The sequence below is a fragment of the Palaemon carinicauda genome, chromosome 38, assembly GCF_036898095.1.
Source record: "Palaemon carinicauda isolate YSFRI2023 chromosome 38, ASM3689809v2, whole genome shotgun sequence".
Taxonomy (NCBI): domain Eukaryota; kingdom Metazoa; phylum Arthropoda; class Malacostraca; order Decapoda; family Palaemonidae; genus Palaemon; species Palaemon carinicauda.
In genome coordinates, this window is record NC_090762.1 from 43,588,295 (window position 1) to 43,603,719 (window position 15,425).

At 35.7% G+C, this 15,425-nt stretch overlaps 2 protein-coding genes across 2 annotated transcripts in view; both read left to right on the forward strand.

Annotated features, from left to right (window-relative positions):
* The window catches only part of LOC137630306 (dynein axonemal heavy chain 5-like), a 131,147-nt gene extending 124,808 nt beyond the window's left edge, over positions 1–6,339 (forward strand). Inside the window, exons 14-17 of the mRNA XM_068361748.1 lie at positions 3,971–4,184; positions 4,433–4,590; positions 4,893–5,074; positions 6,029–6,339. Coding sequence (XP_068217849.1) covers positions 3,971–4,184; positions 4,433–4,590; positions 4,893–5,074; positions 6,029–6,304 — 830 coding nt within the window. The 3' untranslated portion in view covers positions 6,305–6,339. The remainder of the gene's footprint in view (positions 1–3,970; positions 4,185–4,432; positions 4,591–4,892; positions 5,075–6,028) is intronic.
* Positions 6,340–6,819: 480 nt separating this feature from the next.
* Positions 6,820–15,425, forward strand: part of LOC137630593 (dynein axonemal heavy chain 5-like) — a 429,728-nt gene continuing 421,122 nt past the window's right edge. The window contains exons 1-2 of the mRNA XM_068362169.1: positions 6,820–6,928; positions 11,506–11,650. Coding sequence (XP_068218270.1) covers positions 11,531–11,650 — 120 coding nt within the window. The 5' untranslated portion in view covers positions 6,820–6,928; positions 11,506–11,530. The remainder of the gene's footprint in view (positions 6,929–11,505; positions 11,651–15,425) is intronic.

Genomic DNA, 15,425 nt, shown 5'->3' on the forward strand with positions numbered 1-15,425 from the left:
TTTATTTAAAATGGATTTTACATCAATAAGTACATATTTTAATTAAAAATTACAATGAACAGTATTATGTGATATGTACGAACGCCCAATGCTACTAAATATGCATATCAAACGCCTTAGCGATATATTTTTTTCAGTAAGTAAATAACAGATCGTAACATTTTTCCTTTTAGTTTTGTGGATATTTATTTACAATTATTCTATATCAATAAGTATACAGTATATTCAAGTTAAAAAAGCAATGAACATTACTCTCTGGTATGTACGAACGCACAATGCTACTATGCATGTCAAATACAGCAGCGATTTATTTTTCTTTCATTTCGATAAATAAATAACAGATAGTAACATATTTTATCCTCGTAATGTAATACTTATTTATTTAAAATTAATTTTATATTATGGTTTTCATACATTTTTTTTTAAGCTATTATTACGAGATATGAATACGTTCTCTCTCTCCCTCCCTCTCTCTCCATCTCTCTCACAGAGGTGCCTTATTTTACACACAGAACAGATTTAACAGAAATCTTTGTTTCTTTAGAAAGTGTCAAACAAATACTATGCACAATATAAACTTTTACTTTGCTTAATTCTATGTTCGATCATAGGCAGTGATGAAGACGTCATTCGATTTTGTTAGCTGATCTGTAGCTTAATAGCCAACAACACAATGTATAGGAGTTAAAAGATGTCTAAAATAACCCTGGTTTTCAGTGCTGTCTGAACTTCGTTTATTTTTGTTTTACTTTTCTATTATCAATTCAAGATGTATTTTAACAACACCAATTATAGATTGATTTTATTTTGGTTTTGTTGTCAGCTGTTTTCAAGGTCCCTATCACATAATCCTTGAAAAAAGACTCTCTCTCTCTCTCTCTCTCTCTCTCTCTCTCTCTCTGAACATTTGTAACTACGAAATCTGGTTAACAGAACTTGTGTAAACAGGGAGTTAACTGTATATATATATATATATATAATATATATATATATATATATATATATAGATAGATAGATAATATATATCTATATATAGTAATATATATGATATATAATATATATATTTATATATATATATATATATATATGTATGTATTTATTATATATATATATATATATATATTATATATATATATGTACATATATAGTAATATATATGATATATAATATATATATATATATATATATATATATATATATACACATGTATAGTAATATATTTGATATATAATATTTATATATATATATATATATATGTGTGTGTGTGTATAGTATATATATATATATATATATATATATAATGTGTATATATATATAATTGCAAAGTAATATAGTTGGTTAATTTACAGTATATATATATATATATATATATATAGATGTATATATATATGTATATATATGTATATATATATATATATACATATATTTTATGTATATGCATATATATACATATATAAATCATGCCCATGGTAAACTTATTGCATATGCAAAATTGAAATATATTTTGGTGTATAATGTGACGTGTTTATATTGATGTATCACAACATGAAAACACACACACACCCATATATATACAGTATAAATATACATATATATATATATATATATATATATATATATATATATATATATATATATATATATATATATATATATATGTGTGTGTGTGTGTGTGTGTGTGTGTCTATATAAAATCATGTATTTTTTGAGATAGACTGTTGTATGTTCCTAAGCATTTTCCTTTAAAGGCTGGAACTTGGAATCTAATATGATATGATACAGCAAGGAAATATTGACCAAGAAACTTGGTGGTAAAAGAAAAGTGGTCCAGGAATGTATAAAGAAAAATAGGATGGCAAAGCTCAAATGGTTAAATAAAAGAGACATTGAGAGTAGGCATGGATTTAAGGAGAAACAGAAAGCAGTTAAGATGGTGAAGAGGGCAGTAAGAAAAGTAAGGGCTGAAGCATATGAGTTGTTTCAAAGGCTAGTTATACAAGAGAGAAAAAAAGACAATGCATTGGCTGAACAGAGAAATAAATGAGAAAAATATATGTCAAGTAAAGGTTATATAAGATGAAAATGACTATGTTCTTACAGAGAATAGGAGGGTGTTAAGTAGAAGGATAGAATACTTTAGAGAGCTCTTGAATGTTTTGAATGAAAGAGTGGAGATGCTGGTTGAAGTTCCGCTAACTTATAGGGAAGTACATGTTATAACTAAGATGGAATTAAGGAATTCTTTGAAGAGAATGAAAAAATGAAGAGGTGGAGGTGCTTGGGAGATGTAGCAGGGAAGTTCCTAACAGGGAACAGTAAAGAAAGAGTATCCTGGTGCATCTATACAAGAACAAGGGAGATGGTCAGAGCTATGCAGACTACTGTAGAATAAAGCTTTTAAACCATAACCTGATCTTGGAAAAAGTGATAAAATCTTGACTAGACTACGGGTAACAACCAGGTGACAGATCTATGGTTTCATACCAGGACACTTCAGATGCCATAATTGCTTTACGAGAGGTGAATTGTGGTATTGCATGAGGAGCTCTGGAGTGGATGAGAAGCATGTGAGGGCATGGCAAGATATGTATGGAAATATTCAGACAGCAGCGAAGTGTGCTGTAGGCGCAAGGGAATGATTTAATGTTGTGGAATTGCACCAGGGATTAACTTTAAGACCTTTCCTGTTTGCAATAATCTTGGACAATTGACTGAAGACATTAGGCTGGAATCTCCATGGTCTATGTTATTTACAGACAATTGTGATCTGTGGAGAGAGTAATGAGGATGTTGAAGCAAATCTGGAAATTTGGAGGATAGGTATGAAAAGTATCTGAAAAAATATATACCATAGATTTCTGTATTTATTTGGCAGTTTTTCAGCTATCCCTGGTGAGGGTAGAATGGAACATCTATGATAGCTGAGGGATATACTGTATGTATATATATATATATATATATATATGTGTGTGTGTGTGTGTGTGTGTGTGTGTGTGTGTGTGTGTGTGTGGATAGTTGATTTAAAGCAATGTTAACTTTTATTCGCAGGCCTATACAGAATAAAAGTTACAAAAATAGAAACAGGAAATCAGATTTAGAAGTAATTCATATGAAAATTTCCAAATGAATAGGGTTGATTTTTTATCCAAATATACTGCTAAAGGGTGCACTATATGACAGTAATCGTTTATTGTCATTTGTTCATTACCATTATCTTTACTAATTGCATCATCATTATGATTGATTTTGTTATTTTTGCCATTATCATTGCTTTTATCATTTTTATTATGTAATAAAAACTACAGCAAATTCTAAAATTCTGACAATTTTAAGGTTTCCTTCTGAATCTTACCTTTACCATCTATGATGACACAAGTTCCTTTGTGGATCTACTATCCTGATTACACCGTTGTCAATGTGAGAGTCGTTCGGTATGACACTGAAATTTCTGTAGACAATTTCACCAATTAAAGCTATTGCCAATAACTCATAATGATGGTTAATTGTATTAAATTCTATGTTTTAATTAATATCATCCATATACTGTAATGAGTCTCTTCATCCTAAAAACTCAGTTACACTAGAGAAAGATCTTTAGTGCTAGCCTGCAAGGATTTCTAAAAAGCTTCTATGTTTTTTGCTTGCCTGATTTGCTTGGTAATTCATAGGTATTCACCACTTGCATGCTGGTGATGAACTCTTGCATGAAAGCATGATTTTGTTGACTGTAAAATAAAAATCTTTGAAACAAGCTAATAATAATTTGCCATCTAATTCTTACACAAAAGTGGTTTTTGTTAAGATTTATTTTATTAATATTTTAATTAAAATGTTATAAATTAATTCAAGAGTAATTCATGAGCTTCCATATAATTTGTAATTAAACCCAAATCCTTGTAGATTAGGTAATTAAAATTTATTCCCTTTTTATTTGCCTTTGTTCTGCATCTAATTTGCATAACTTGAATAGGCCTGCGAGATATCCTGAAGTCATGGCATGAAATGTGTGTCGAGATCTCTCAAAAGACGTATGATTACCTAGACTACCGAGACCCACACTTTGACAACGACCTTCAGGTGTTTGCTGCCAGTGTTCGAGAATTGCTTCGGAGGATTCATATGATGGTTGAGAAAGAACATGAGGAAATATGGGAGACACCCATGGCTTACAAGATGCTGGCCAGGTAGGAAGTTCTTATTTCTGTAATTGTTTATATAGGGACAAGGTGATTATTGACACAGAAATTACACTATTAGGCCTATACTGTAGCTTACTTTCTTAATAAAAACATTTCATACGAAGGAAAGTTAGGTCACCTATGCCAATCATTTTCATGTATGTTTTCTCTTGGTATATATAAGAAACCAATCATCATTTCTTATTCTCTGTAGTGACATGAGTTTTTCTTCATTTCTTTTAAACAAATCAAAGATTTGAAAAGATTGCAGAAGTTGTACCACAGTTGGATGTAGAAGGAAAATACAAAAGGATCCTTGCTCGATATCACCAGGAAATAGAAAAAGTTTCCAAGATTTATAACAGACAATGCGAATCTCCGCCACAGCTACGTGGTTTACCACCAGTTGCAGGTGAGTCAATCGGTTAAACAAGTGAGAAAGATGATTGCCGTGATTACGTCAAGATGATATTATTTTTATCATTTCTATTAATATTGATGAAAATTTGTAAATGTTTGCTTAACGATGGATGTTGGAAATTCTGTTTTATGTAATAGGTACTCTATATTACTCACTCTTGTCTACAAGATAATTAATAATACTTTTATTTATTGATTAGATAGAATTGCAGCCAAGAATCTCAGGGCTATGGTAGAACTAGTTTACAACAATACAGGTATTTACAGTGTATTCAAACAAACTCTCTCTCACAGGCAAAATCCAGTGGGCCAGAAGCCTGTTCCTACATCTGGAAGAGCCAATGATGTTCTTTAAAGAACATCCCGTTCTCCTGAAGATCCCTGAGGGTAAAGATGCTGTGAGGAAATACAACCGAATTGGAAAAACTTTAGTCCAATATGAACTTGCTTATTATGATGCCTGGAGAAAGCAAAGTGTAAGGACATAGTATTCGTGTGTGTGTGCGTGTCTATATATATATATATATATATATATATATATATATATATATATATATATATATATATATATATATACATACTGTACATACTTACTGTAGCATATATGAGGCCCTTTGTGTCAATAGGCATAGGAGGAGATGTTGATTACATACACACACACGCACACACACACACACATATATATATTATATATATATATATATATATATATATATATATATATATATATATTATATATATATATATATATACATATATATATATATATATATATATATATATATATATATATATATATATATATATATACATACTGTACATACTTACTGTAGCATATATGAGGCCCTTTGTGTCAATAGGCATAGGAGGAGATGTTGATTACATACACACACACGCACACACACACGCACACATATATATATATATATATATATATATATATATATATATATATATATATATATATATATATATATATATATATATACATATATATATATATATATATATATATATATATATATATATATACATACATACATACAATATACATGTACAGATTATATGTATAGTTATTTTTTTTGTATTCTTTCACTATATACATACTCTTATATGTCTGTGTTTTTTTTTCTATTTAGGCTATTCATACATAATTCACTTGTGCATAAAATATATATAGATTATTCATTATATAAGTCTATTATAAGTATACAGTATTCAGATGTACTTTGAAGGTTAGGAATAATTTGTAATATGTAAGCTAACCCTTTCATTCTGTATTATCAGTTGGCTTTATTGAATATATTTCCCTTATAAAGTACAAAATTCATACAACAAGCACACCCAGAGAATCCTTGATATAAAGCTGTCCTAGTGATAGTCATAGTGTCTGAGATGCATAATTTGATTATCTGTCATCCTTTAAACAGATTAGTGACATACAAAAGTCTTTGAGATGTACTCTTGTTGTGAGACGTCCGGACACTGAGGAACTCTACGTCAACTGGGACACACGAATTTCGACTTTATTACATGAGGCCACAAAGATACAGCAACTTGGATTTGAAGTGCCCTATATGACTCAACTCCTCCTTAATAAGGCTCCTTTATTGCTGAAGAAAAGGGATATGGTCAAGGTAATAGCATATCAATACTTCATCCAACATGGTGCCACTACTGAATTATATGGTTTTAATTTACTATGAAACATTTAGTTATGTAGATTTCTTGTAAAAAATAGAATGGGTCGTAATGCTTAAACTGGCAATCTCAAAATATCTTTATTTTGTAACATAGGAATTTTCAGAAAGAAATTTTTTAAAATTGTAATTTTCCAGTTCCTGCCAGACTACTCATATTTTACATTTGTATGCACCTGTTTTATTTTGATATATGCCAACAAAATGTCAGGCATTTGCAGTGTCTACTTTGATATTGGAACTAAACCATTCTTATATATGTTTTTGAAATTTTTATACCGCAATCATTTGTGATTTGTGTCACAGTCTTATTGATGTGAAGTATGTTGAGGTTATTTTTATGTGTTTTTAGAAAATTATCAGTAGTATTTGTTGTAATGGTTTATGCTTACAAATCTCTCTTGATGATAGTTTTTAATCCACTTTATTTCAGCACCTCTTAAATGAACATGAAAGAGTGTTGAACAAAGTCATCAAAAGTTTGGCTCCTCTGCTGGTCCCTCACATCAACAAATTGAAGGAGGCCCTTGATCCTCTTTTAACATCCCTAACCTGGTCATCCATACAAGCTCACAGCTTCTTTGACCTTGGGTTTGCTGCCTTAAAGACGTTTGAGGTTCTAATTGATCGGTAGGTGTCCATTCTCTCTCTCTCTCTCTCTCTCTCTCTCTCTCTCTCTCTCTCTCTCTCTCTCTCTCTCTCTCTCTCTCTCTCTCTCTCTCTCTCTTATAAACATAACAACCCTTTGATGATCCGATGACACAATGACACGCGAAAATAATTTTTTTCTTTAACCCTGGATAGGTACGGTGGGTCGTTTGCGACCCCGAGCGTCAAAAAAAAACAGGTTTTTCTCACGTGACTCACCCCTGTGACTGAATTTGTGGGTGATCGACCTGCAGGAGGTGTCTCCCCTACACGCTCTAGTAGTGTCCAGATGTGCATTGCTGTAGCTGTACTCCTTCCCCGATTTCTGAGACGCATCGGGGTCGTTCGCGTCCGAGTTTACCCTTCTGAGGTAGTTTGCATAATTATCAAAGTTATTACGTATTATGAAATTGTCGTAGAATGGTGCAACTTGTATAGGTTATCAGTTGTGGAAAGTCTTGGTGGATTGTTTGGCTACCATGTGCATGTTTTTTTTTTTAGTTAAAATGTCGTTCATCACCACGAGGACCATTTTACCGCGAGTGCCCCTTTTTCATTTTTTTTTCATTTTTTTGCCAAGTCATTTTTCCGTAAGATATTGCCAAATAGTGTCGTAAAACTTTTGCTTGTTTAGTGTTGGAAAGTGTGTCTAGATGATCTGGCTACCCATGCATGACTTTGTTTTTGTCAGATACGACGTAGTTATTGGTATATTGGGTATTTAACTGCGGTTACCAATTTCTGTTTTTTTTTCAATATTTGTAAAAATTACTACGTAGTAAGGAATTGCCGTATATTATTCATTTTTTTTTCATGTTTATGTGTTAGAAAGTGTGCCTTGATGGTTGGGCTAACACGTGCATGTCTTTTTTTTTATCTGAGATGTCGTATATTAGAATGTCGGGCATTTTACCGCGAGTGTCCCTTTTTAATTTTTTTAAATTTTTTTGCCAAGTCATTTTTCCGTAAGATATTGCGAAATAGTGTCGTAAAACTTTTGCTTTTTTAATGTTGGAAAGTGTGTCTAGATGATCTGGCTACCCATGCGTGATTTTGTTTTTGTCAGATACGACGTAGTTATTGGTATATTGGGTATTTAACTGCGGTTGCCAATTTCTGTTTTTTTTTTCAATATTTGTAAAAATTTACTACGTAGTAAGGAATTGCCGTATATAATTGATTTTTTTTTCATGTTTATGTGTTAGAAAGTGTGCCTTGATGGTTGGGCTAACACGTGCATGTCTTTTTTTTTTATCTGAGATGCCGTATATTAGAATGTTGGGCATTTTTCCGCGAGTGCCCCTTTTTATTTGTTTTGCATTTTTTTGCTTAGTCATGTTACCGTAAGGAATTGGCAAGTAGTGTCGCAAAACTTATATTTTTATAGTGTTGGAAAGTGTTTCTAGATGATCTGGCTACCCATGCCTATTTTTTTTTTAGCCAGATATGGCGTATATATAAGTATGTGTTCGATTTTCCTGTGATTGCCATTTTTTCGTTTTTTCCCATTTCTTTCAAAATTACTACGTACTAAGGAACTATCACAGAGTAATATTTCATTTATATGTTTATTTGTCGGAAAATATGCCTTGATGGTTTGCCTAGCACGTGGCTGAAATTTTTTTTTTCTGAAATGCCGTATATTAGAATGGCCATTTTTCCACGAGTGCCCCTTTTTATTTGTTTTGCATTTTTTTGCTTAGTCATGTTACCGTAAGGAATTGGCAAGTAGTGTCGCAAAACTTATATTTTTATAGTGTTGGAAAGTGTTTCTAGATGATCTATCTACCCATGCCTATCTTTTTTTTAGCCAGATATGGCGTATATATAGGTATGTGTTCGATTTTCCGGTGATTGCCATTTTTTCGTTTTTTCCCAATTCTTTCAAAATTACTACGTACTAAGGAACTATCACAGAGTAATGATTCCTCTAGATGTTTATTTGTCGGAAAATTTTGTTTACTTTTTTTTTGATTGAATATCATCAAATTTTTTTAGCTAAAATATTGTTTTACATTTTTTTTTTCGATTTTATTTCCCTTCTAAAAAAATTTTTTGGGTCAGAATTTTAATTTTATAAACGTAAAATAATCGACAATTATCCAGCAACCCACCATACAATTTTTATGCATATCCAATATTAATTAGATTAGTAAATAACACCTTGAAATTGACATACCCTTCCTACATTTCAAGTGGCAGATTAGGGAGTCTGAGTCAGTGTGGTTGGCGGCCATTTTGTGGACATATCCGAAGCGTAAGCTGCCCTATCTATATATATTCTTGTTCCCTATAGAATTTGTGATATTTTGGTATATTTTTACCTGCATAAATATCCTATTATATATTAAATATATGTATTTTTTTACGAAATTTCCAAGTACTCAAAAAATTACCTTTAGATATGGCCCCTGATATAAATGTAATTTACAAAATAATGAAGATTTTTTTACATATTTCTATTTTAGGATAACATATGTTTATTCCCTAAAAAAATTAGCCACTTCCTATTTCATTTGGGTACCCAAAAAAATTCATGAAATTTGGACAATTTTTTTTGGCCAAAAAAAGTTACCCTTTTTTTCTCATTTCAGATCTTCACCTCCATGGGTCTGACTTCATCCAAAATGCATCAAGATGTGTCCTAAACATTCAAGAATCAATTCCTAAAAGGATTTGTGTATATATGTATAAACTTTTTTTTTATGAATTTTTATGTCAGGTCTTTTTTTTTTTCTACTTAATTTTTTAAAATATTTATAATAAATAGTTTTTCTGCAGATGAGTAGTATTTATCTTTACAGTTGTTTTAAGCATTCATTGAAGTTTTTTTTGGCAAAAGAAAAAAGGAGGTTACTGCAAAAACTGATTTTTCAAGAATTTTTTTTGGCGTCGGGGTCGTTCGCGTCCGAGTATACCCTTAAAGGGGTGTCCGAGGACCGTACCTATCCAGGGTTAAGTGATCCGATAATTACACGAATTACAGCATCAGAGGCAACTTATTTTCAGGGGGAATTCGGCGTAAATACAGATGTCAACAAAGACAAATGATTCTCACACCATAAGTCAGCAGATGGTTGAGGGACATGTGGAGCCTGAAAAAAAACAGATAGTAGCATGGCATGCACAGCCGGTCTATGCTTATCTCCAAATGTGACCAATTTTTTTCAATGTATTTTTAGCATCTCGTTTTTCTGTAATATTTCCTGAATTTATGGTTAATTTTATTTCAACTGCATCATAAATTATTAGAAGACATCGCATTGTAACTATAATGGCAAGAAAAGAAATTAATTTGGAAGGTCTGTGAGAAAATGACCCCATTTTCCTGGTCTTTGTGTCCCGTGTGATCTACTTTTGTATTTGGCTTTGTGTATATATGCTTGTATATTTTGCTTATATATATTTTTATTTTACATTTGCTAGCATGCAGAGTCATTGTAAGATCTCTGATAGCGAATGATTTTTTGGTTTTACAGGAAAAAAGGCTATTCTTATGTGCTTTGTTTCCCACGTGGACGCTTTATAGTTTTTTTTTTCTTTGATACGTCATTTCACGCCCTTGTAGAAAAATTTTTCTAGTCATACATTATTAGGAAGCCCATTCTTTGTACTTTTATATGGTATATAATACAACATAAACGTAGAAACTGTTCTATATATAAAATGTTATCGTTAAAACACTTGCAACAAGATTGTAAAACTTGCTCCGTTTTCTAACAGTAATTGCTCAATATTTTTCCAAAAATGCACATTTTTATTTATTCATTGTATTAGTTATACAATTGTTTGATATTATCTTTAATTTTTCCTTATCTTTATTTATTACGCTGTAACAAAGAAAAAGTCAATATAAGTCGGTCGTAAAATCTGAAATTTTCGCTCTGAAAAAAATTATATTTTTTATTCATTTACACCTCAATAATATTTTACGTTCAACATATTTCTTATTTTTTAGCATTCCAGTTATGTTTTTTTTTATATTAGATCAAACCTCAATATTTTACCAATATAATGCAACAAACCAGAAGCCTTAATCTGTTATAGTTTGGATATACTAATTTTTTAAAATAAAATTTTGTGAGTGAACGTCATTTTTCTTCGAAAACCATATGTGCTCTACCTTACCCTGACTTTTGTAAGGGCTCAAGCGTCATAGGGTTAATAAATTCATATTTCTTTTGTGTATTATATAAGTCATCGTCCTGCAGAAACAGTTTTAGGTCCAAGGTTTTCTATTTCATTTTTCAATGAGAAAAATTGGTAATATTCTGCTTAACCTTTTGATGAGGGTCATAAATTTACTTTTTGAGATTTTTGGTGAATCTTTCATTTTCAGAGCCATGGAAAAACAAAATTAGAATTTGTGTTGATTCCTAAAATAGAATTCTCAATTACAATATTTATGAAGATGGTTGTGTGATATTGTGTCCCTCTCAACCTAGATTTTATTAAAATTTTATTATTATTATTATTATTATTATTATTATGATTATTATTATTATTATTATTATTATTATTCCTTTTACCATAAAGAAAATAAAGATTTTATTTTGCAGAGTGAATGACATATTCCATCACAGAATGGAGGGAGTCCTGGCAGCTATGATAGGAGTTCGTCTGTATGTACTTCCTGAGAGTTCGCCATGGACTCTGGAACTCTTTATTCATAATACTTTGCAGGCTTGTTGTCAGGCTGCCCAGGTGAGAATTTGAAAAAAATCCCTTTATTATTATGACTTTTTTTAAATATTTAACTTAGCCGGTGAATATATAATAGCTGCAACTCTGTTGCTCGACAGACAAAAAACAGTAAAAACTCGCCAGCGATCGCTATACAGGTTGCGGGTGTGCCCACCAGCGCCAACTGTCGGCCAGATACCACTCTCGATGTAAACAAAGACTCAATTTCTTCTCTGTCGACGTGTCGACAAGACGTACTTTACTCGCTGTTGAACCTGGAGTTTTTTCACATCATATTTGGTGAAGTACTTTAATTTGGTTTGAGCTTTCGCAGTACAGGTGTTTTTCTTCAAATAAATCCTTGAACTCTTTTTTGGATTGGATTAATTGTTGATGACTTAGATCGTTTTTTGGAATTTTCCCTTGACTAATTCAAAATGGCTGACCTTTCACAAGTTCCCAAGTTCAGAAAATGTAATGCTAGGGACTGTCATAGGCGTCTTCCAAAGGCTTCTCTCGACCCTCACACTGTTTGTTCCAATTGTCGGGGTAAAACCTGTCAATTGGAAGATCGGTGTGAGGAATGCGTGGGCCTTTCGGAATTCGATTTTCTCGAATTTGAGAAATATACACGCAGACTAGAGAGAGATAGGGTAAGGAGAAGTTCTTCTAGGTCGGTAGATTTTTCCTCTCCACATGCCCCTGAACCTAATCCTTCCCCTGTAGTGGTTGTTCCTAACCCCCCTCCTAGCACTCAGGAACCGTCGATGCAAGACATGATGAGTGCTATCCATGCCTTGGGGGAGAGAGTTGAGGCCCTTGCAAGTGACCGCAATCAACTCATGGCTGACGTAAAGGAACTAAAGTGCCAAAGTGCCATGGCGGAAAGTGTTAAAGTGCCTAGTGTTTCTCAAAGTGTTGTGAACAGTGTTGCGCTTGAGGGTTCGTCTGTTCGTGCCGGTCGTCCTCCTAGTCCGGGAAACTTGCAAGCTCCCAAGCCCAGGGGAGAAGCAATGTCGTACGACTCATGGGTTCGAGAGGCCTTGATCAGCGAACAGACGTTCCCTCTATGGTATCAGGCGTATCTCCCCAAGATCGCCCCTACCAACGTAAGACGAGAGAGCCCATTTTTACCTCGTCGTCTGAAGGTGTTTCTCGTAAGAAACCTTGGACCAAGGTCTCCCGACCTTTGAAGCGTAAGTCGGTCCCTTCAGGACAAGTCCAACGTCCCGGTTGTAGCCACTGGGTCAGTTCGGACTCGTTGCCGTCATCTGATGACTGCTCGCCGCCTAAGAGAGGCAAAGCTGTGCCGCCTCAGTCGCTCACCCCGTTTGTTGCCGCACCTGCTGCTGTAGACCCTAAATGGGTGTTGCTGCAGGACATGCAGTCCAAGCTTGCGTCCTTGATGGAGGACTTCAATGCGGAGAAGGTTGCTGCTGAACCTTCTGGCCAACAACCATCCAAGCGGTCTGTTGTGCGTCCTGTTGACGTTGAGGTAGCTTTCTCGCGTCAACCAGTTGGGGTAGTACCTCCACCGATGCGACCCAGTGTGGGTTGCCAGCCGCACGTTGACGTTAGGCGACACACGGAGGTGGTTGTTGACGTTCAGGACGTTCATCAACCATCAGAGGTGACTTGTTTTGACACGGTACGTCAACCTCCGCAACCCGGTATGGTGTTGACTGCACAACCCAGACGGTCTAAACAGTCTCGGTGGACGCTGTGCGTCCTCGCGCACCCATGACTGTGCAGCAGTTCCATGATGCTGCGTCCGGCTCCGTCACGCATGCACCAGTGCGACCGGACTCGGCGAGTCAAACGTTGCCCACTCCTTTGCCGTTTCCTCATCAGTTATCGGATGAGGAACTATCAGATGAGGACGTTGCTGAACCACAAGAGGATCAACCTTCAGAACTTGCTGAGCCTAAGGCAACTCAACCATCCTTGGACTTTAGAAAAGTCATGGCTGTATTTAAGGAGTTGTTCCCTGACCACTTTGTTTCTGTGGCTCCTCGTTCGCCGCCGTCGGAGTTTGTATTAGGCGTGCCTGCTACCGTACCTGCCTTTACTAAACTCGTTCTCTCTCGCTCATCCAAGAGAGCTTTGCGGCTGTTGGGAGATTGGTTAGAGACCAAGAAGAGTTTAGGAAAGACAGCATTTGCCTTTCCCCCATCTAAACTCTCGTCTAGATCGAGCGTCTGGTATGCCACGGGAGAAGTTCTCGGCTTGGGAGTTCCTGCCTCTGCCCAGGGCGACTTCTCAAGTCTTGTAGACTCTCCCCGCCGCCTAGCCATGAGACGCTCGAAGATTTGTTGGTCACCATCGGACCTGGACCACCTTCTTAAAGGTATATTTAGGGCTTTCGAAGTCTTTAACTTCCTAGACTGGTGTTTAGGAGCCCTGAGTAGGAAAGTCTCTTCTGCAGATAAGGATGTTTCCTTGCTCATTATGTCCTGCATGGACAAGGCCGTCCGTGATGGGTCCAACGAACTTGCCGCCTCATTCACGTCCGGAGTCCTGAAGAAGCGAGAGTCTCTATGTTCTTTCCTGTCTGCTGGAGTGACGCCATGCCAAAGATCTGAGCTACTCTTTGCTCCCCTTTCCAAGTGCCTGTTTCCTGAAGTCTTGGTTAAGGAAATTGCCTTGTCTTTAGTTCAGAAGGACACCCACGATCTAGTTGCGTCCTCGGCTCGCAAAGCTCCCCCTTTGCCTACATTGTCTGCTAGACCGAGGATAGACACTCCAGCGTCTCGTTTTATTCCGCCCTTTTGTGGCAGAGCCTCCAGCAGGGGAGGTGCTCGTGCCGAAGGGAAGCAAGGGAAGAGGAAAGGATCCAAGTCCTCTAAGGGCAGAGTCTGACTGCCCGCAACTTCAGACAGCAGTAGGAGCCAGACTCAAGAACTTCTGACAAGCCTGGGAGAGGAGAGGCGCAGATCAACAATCTGTGAGGTTACTCAGAGAGGGGTACAAAATCCCTTTTGTACGCAAACCCCCTCTAGCGAAGTCCCCCATCGATTTCTCTCCCAGGTACAGAGAGGAAGAAAAGAGACAAGCCCTGAAACTGGAAGTGTCTCTTTTGCTAGAGAAGGGAGCGGTGGTCAAAATCTCGGACCTTCAATCACCGGGGTTTTACAACCGTCTCTTCCTAGTATCAAAGAAGACAGGAGGTTGGAGACCGGTGCTAGACGTCAGTGCTCTGAATGTCTTTGTCACAAAGACGAAGTTTTCCATGGAGACCACAAAGTCAGTCTTAGCAGCGGTCAGAAAGGAAGACTGGATGGTCTCGCTAGACCTAAGGGACGCCTACTTCCACATCCCCATTCACTCAGAATCCCAACCTTTTCTGAGATTCGTCTTCGAAGATGTGGTTTACCAGTTTCGGGCCCTGTGCTTTGGCCTAAGCACAGCTCCTCTCGTATTTACGAGGCTGATGAGGAATGTGGCGAAATTCCTCCACTTATCGGACATCCGAGCCTCCCTTTATTTGGACGACTGGCTTCTCAGAGCCTCTTCCAGTCGTCGCTGTCTGAAGGATCTCAAGTGGACTCTAGATCTGACCAAGGAATTGGGACTCCTAGTCAATTTGGAAAAGTCGCAGCTGGTCCCATCCCAAACTATTCTGTACTTAGGGATGGAGATTCACAGTCAAGCTTTTCGGGCTTTTCCGTCGGCCCCCAGAATAGATCAAGCCCTGCTCTCCATCCAGAAGATGCTGAAGAAAGAACGCTGCTCAGTCAGGCTGTGGATGAGTCTGGTAGGGACGCTGTCATCCCTGGAGCAATTTGTATCACTAGGA